Source organism: Gavialis gangeticus, unplaced genomic scaffold (assembly GCF_001723915.1).
Source record: "Gavialis gangeticus isolate Ggan-Ray unplaced genomic scaffold, GavGan_comp1, whole genome shotgun sequence".
Classification (NCBI taxonomy): Eukaryota; Metazoa; Chordata; order Crocodylia; family Gavialidae; genus Gavialis; species Gavialis gangeticus.
The window spans coordinates 173,086,819-173,091,683 of record NW_017729022.1 but is presented as its reverse complement, the minus strand read 5'-3'; the positions used below and the strand labels follow the sequence as shown (position 1 = coordinate 173,091,683).

Sequence of the window (4,865 nt, the reverse complement as noted above, 5' to 3'; positions counted from 1 at the left end):
ATGTTTTAGTGACATGTTTTACCTTTTATTGTAAACCCCCCTAACCCCTTTTTTTGGGAAGGGCAACATATATGTCTAATAAATAAATGCCTTTGCTAGTGAATTTTAATACTGCATCACACCAATTCGAGACTTCCTGATCAAAATCAGGTAATTCACATTATGAAATAACCTCCTGAAAAAACTATTTTCATTATTAAATATTTAGTTGCTAAAGGGGAATAAAATCTGAAGAAAAATGAACCTTGTTTATATGAATTAATATTTTTACTTACAAAATAAAATTTTTAAAAAATAATTATTGCCTAAGCATAGACTTTATATGCAAAGGCTACAGTATTAAAGTTTTTTAAACCTACTTAATATTAACATATTTCCTTAAGATATTTGCTTTTAAATTGCTACAACATAACTTATAGATGCATTAGTAGTGAATTCCACATGTGTTCTGGGGGTCTGTGCAAACACATATCCACATGCTAGGTATGTTCTATAATATACAAAGCATACTTCTGAAAAGGACATTTCACCTGTTGTGACAAGTGATTGCTAGCTAACTGGTAAAGCTTGACTAGTTTCCCAGACAATGATTGAGCTGATTTGAAACCTCCTGAAAATAACATTACTTCAGCAATGAGTTGATAGTCTGGTACCATCATTGAGACAGGCCGAAACAGAGATTTTAAATTGTCTGGGAGTTCGACACGACCTTTGTATCTGTAATAAAACAAATGACCCATAAATCAAGCCATCAAAATTTCTCCCTCTATTAAGCATGTGGGAGTTAGAATACCATAACAGTAAAAGTACAGCATGCTATACAGCATATTAAGCCAGATACATCCTTTAATTATAGTGTACTCCATTTAACTGCACAGCCTTGGACTGAAAAATAGCTTTGCACCTCTCCAAACTTAATGGTACAAATAGTTGGTAATTACACAGAATTTTCAGTGCTGTTGTGTAAGCAGTCCCCAAATGGATCAGCTTCCCTCATTTTCAAGGCTTATATTCAGTTTGGGAGCTGCTTGTTAGAAACCTTGAAAATGAAGCCTTCACTGTTTCTGGCACAATTGAACAGAATGACAGTTAGTTACAAGGTAGACTGGTGCTGAAAGACAGTATGTACTTAAGCATTTTATACACTTAGCTGGTATACAGATAACTACATTTTGTTACAATGTAAGCAACAAGCAAAATATATGGGTTTTTTTCCCTCATTCACTTAAGCAAATTAGACATTTGCCTGCTATATAAGTATGTTACACTGTGTATAGAAATATATCCGTATCTTTCTAGATCTACAGATATCACATACTTGGTTTTCCATGTGGAAAACTAGTTACCATGAGGTTAATAACTGAGTTTTCCTTCTTAAACTGATTGTCTTTCTGTCTTCCACTTTTGGTGACTTACAAGCAGTAACTCAGTCCTGGAAGTTCACGGTTAGAGCCTACTGAAATAATAACTGCAGAAAGGCACCTTCAAAGCAGGGTTGAGGCTCAGAGGCCTCTACCAAAGAGCAGTACTAAGAGAGCATGTTAACTCAGTTCCCAGTAAAAGCTTTGCATATCTGTGAAACTAAGACAGCTCATGGAAATGAAGCAGACTGTAGGCTCCGGTCAAAAGAGAACTAAACTGTCCTGATGCTCATGTCATAGCATGCTTTAGTAGTCCGAGATATAGCTCAACAGCTCACATGGAGATAGGTCATTCTTTTATCCCATCAGCAAACATTAGGAACAGTCTAGCAATGAGGCCACCAGCCTATTAGGAGCAGTGGGTTGAAATAATGCAGCTTGTTCTGTGGTAGGCAAGGGCTTCTAACCCACCTTCTGACACTTCTCTCTGTTGCCAAAGTGCTGCAGAAGTCCATGTGATCTGCCATAGAATCTCCCTGCCACCAATACTCAGGCTTCATGGGCTGGAGGAAATCACTTGTTGTGCCAAGTTCAGCCCACCGGCTATAATTTGAGGGCCTAGGAGAACTTGTTCTGGCTTTGTACTGTAGAGGTAGCATGAAAGGCATTCCCCAGCCAGCAGCAAAAGCCAAACAGTCCAGGGGAGGGGAGAAGGGGTCGCAAAAGGGACAGAAAAGAGAGAGCTTTGGGATGGGTATTTGTTCCTCCAGGTGGGCAAACTGGGCTGTGGGCGGTTTGAAGTACCTGGGATCTGCCTTGGCAGATGGCCCTTGTACTGGGTAGGGGAGGAGCTGTTTGGTCCTCCATGCATGTGCTCTCTCCCCTTGCCCCCAGCCCTCGGGGCCCCAGTTTTCCTACCTGGAGAAGCAAACAACCCCTCCCCTATCCAGTGCCAGGGCTATCTGCTAAGGCAGCCCCCAGCTGCCCACAACCACCACATTTACTTTCCCACCTGGAGGAGCAAATAGCCCTTCCCCTACTCATCCCCAGGCTCTCTCCTCCCCCTACCACTTTTGTTACCCTTTCCACCTGCCCCTGGGCTGCTAGGCTTTTGCTGCTAGCTAGGGAATACTTTCCCTAGCCTGCAACAGACATCAAAGCAGACAGCCCCCTGATCTGGGCAAAAAAAGGTGCTCCCGCCATGACTGGGCCACAATATTAGTGAGCTGGGCTTGTGATTTAAAGTTGACCCTATTCATAGGCAGTTTCTGAATTTCCCTGCTTTTTAGTAGTGTTCTCTAGCCTAAGAAAGGCAGGAGTAAAACAGTACAATAAAGATGATAATCATCTGCAGTCCCTTGTTATGAATATAACAGTTATACAGATAATAGACTTTTAAAAAGCAGACTTTAACAGGGTATCTTGGGGAGATAAAAGCGGATAAAGGAGTGCAGGACACCTGGTAGTTACGGAAAGAGACTATGTTAAAGGCACAATGATAAACAATCCCTGTGCCATCCCTAATGCATTGTGGCTGCATTAGTGACTTTTGAAGGATCAGAAAATCAAAAAAAAGGAGAGTCATATAAAATCTGCAAATAAGGGCATATCATTAAGCATGAATATAAAGGAATAGCACAAGCCCACTGGGATAAAACTCAGAAAAGCTAAGGCACAACATGATGAAAAACAAGAAAGGGACTCTAACACGGCAGGTTGTCCCTTTAAGGAGGAAAAGTCAGCCCTGTTAAGACACATTATAATTCACAAAATACAAAGGAAAGTACAGATTCATTATGTAATGGGGAATGAATGTAAATAATGGATCGTATAAAGGAAGCTCAAGTATTCAATGTTTTGTTTCTTTCAGTATTCATAAGAAAAGGTTGATTCTGACCATATGTGTGGGTGAGGGTGTGTGTGTGTGTGTGTATGTATGACTAGTCCAACATGATTAATACAGCTGTGCAAAACAGCACCATTCCGTTTCACCTTGAGTTTCGAGATTTCGAGGGAACAGCATTCTGTTTCGAATTTCATTTAGATTTGAAACAGCTGTTCCGTTTTCTTCATCAGAATAGTGAGGCTGTTTCGACATTTCACTAGATCAGGCTGGGGAAAGGAAGTCAGCCCAGCTTGGCTGACTCCTCACCCCCAGCCTTATCACAGCCTCAGTTCCCTTCCCCTGCACTATTATCGGCTTCCCGCAGCTTTGCGGTGGGAGACAGAGAGAGCCAAAGCTGCACTCCTGGCTGCTGCTGGGAGCACAGCCCTGGTTCTCCCTTACCTCTCACCACCTCACTGCTGCCTGCTTTGAAACTCGAAACGTTTCGACTAGCCTCGTTTTTTGTTTCGAGACTGTTTCAAAGCCCTTCAATTCGACTCAATTTCACTGTTTCAAGCTCAAAATAAGTTGAAACAGTGTTGAATCGAAACAGCCGGTGAAATTTTGCACAGCCATAATGATTATCTGATGTTAAACCAGTGCAGATTTATTTTTGCACAATTTTTATTAGGGGTGTGCAAAGCTTCGCCAGCTGTTTCATTTTGATGCTGTTTTGACTCATTTCGAGCCTGAAACAGTGAAATTAAAATGAAACAAAGGGCTTTGAAACCAGTCTCGAAACAAAACAAAGCCAGTTTAAATGTTTTGAAAGTTTTGAAATGTTTTGAATTTTGAAGCAGCCAGTCAGGTGGTGGGAAGCAGGGGAGAGCCAGGGCTGTACTCCGAGCAGCTCCACAGTCCCATGTGGTTCAGCCTGGTGGGGAGCGCAGCCCTGGCTCTCCCCACCTCCTGCCACTGGGCTAAATTCTGTGGGGCTGGTGGAGCCAGTTGGAGCACAGCACCATCTCTGCCTGCCTCCCGCAGCCAGGCTGTGCTCTGATCCTGGTGCGGGGGGGAAGTGCCTCCTACCACCAGGCTCAGCTCCCAGCAGCTCACAGTGCTGGGGAACTAAGCCTGGTGGTGGGGGAAGCAGAGCTGAGGGCCGGGCTGCACTCTGCTTCCTACCACCGGGCTCCGCTCCATTGAGGTGCACTGGGTGCATGCTGCGCCCAATGCTGGGGTCCCAGGCAGAAGTGGCAGCCTCCCACCCACACCCCTGAGAGGGCTGCGGGGCTCTGCCGGACCCCTCCTGGGGGGTGTGGGCCCCGATCTGACAGCCAGATGACAGAAGGCTGCTCCTGCTGCCTGGGACCGACGCTGGGCACAGCCCGCACTCAGCACCAGGAAGACTGGTGCTGCCACTGGCCCCAGGTGGCAGGCACAGTCTCCTATGATCCGTCAGGCAGGTTGGGGCCTGCACCCCCAGGAGGAGTCCGGTAGAGGCTCCACAGCCCTCCCGGGGGGTGCGGGTGAGCCCCCAATCTGCCTACTGGATGACAGGAGGCTGGTTCTGCCGCCTGGGGCCAGCAGCAGCAGCAATCTTCCCAGCACTGGGTACGGGCTGCTCCCAGCACCAGTCCCAGGTGGCAGCAACAGCCTCCTGTCATCCAGCAGCCACA

The 4,865-nt window shown here is 45.4% G+C and overlaps 1 protein-coding gene across 1 annotated transcript in view; it reads right to left on the bottom strand.

The window, feature by feature from the left end:
- Nucleotides 1-4,865, bottom strand: part of DNAH14 (dynein axonemal heavy chain 14) — a 333,831-nt gene that overhangs the window by 260,844 nt on the left and 68,122 nt on the right. The window contains exon 17 of the mRNA XM_019515912.1: nucleotides 531-717. Within this exon, the coding sequence (XP_019371457.1) occupies nucleotides 531-717 (187 nt within the window). The remainder of the gene's footprint in view (nucleotides 1-530; nucleotides 718-4,865) is intronic.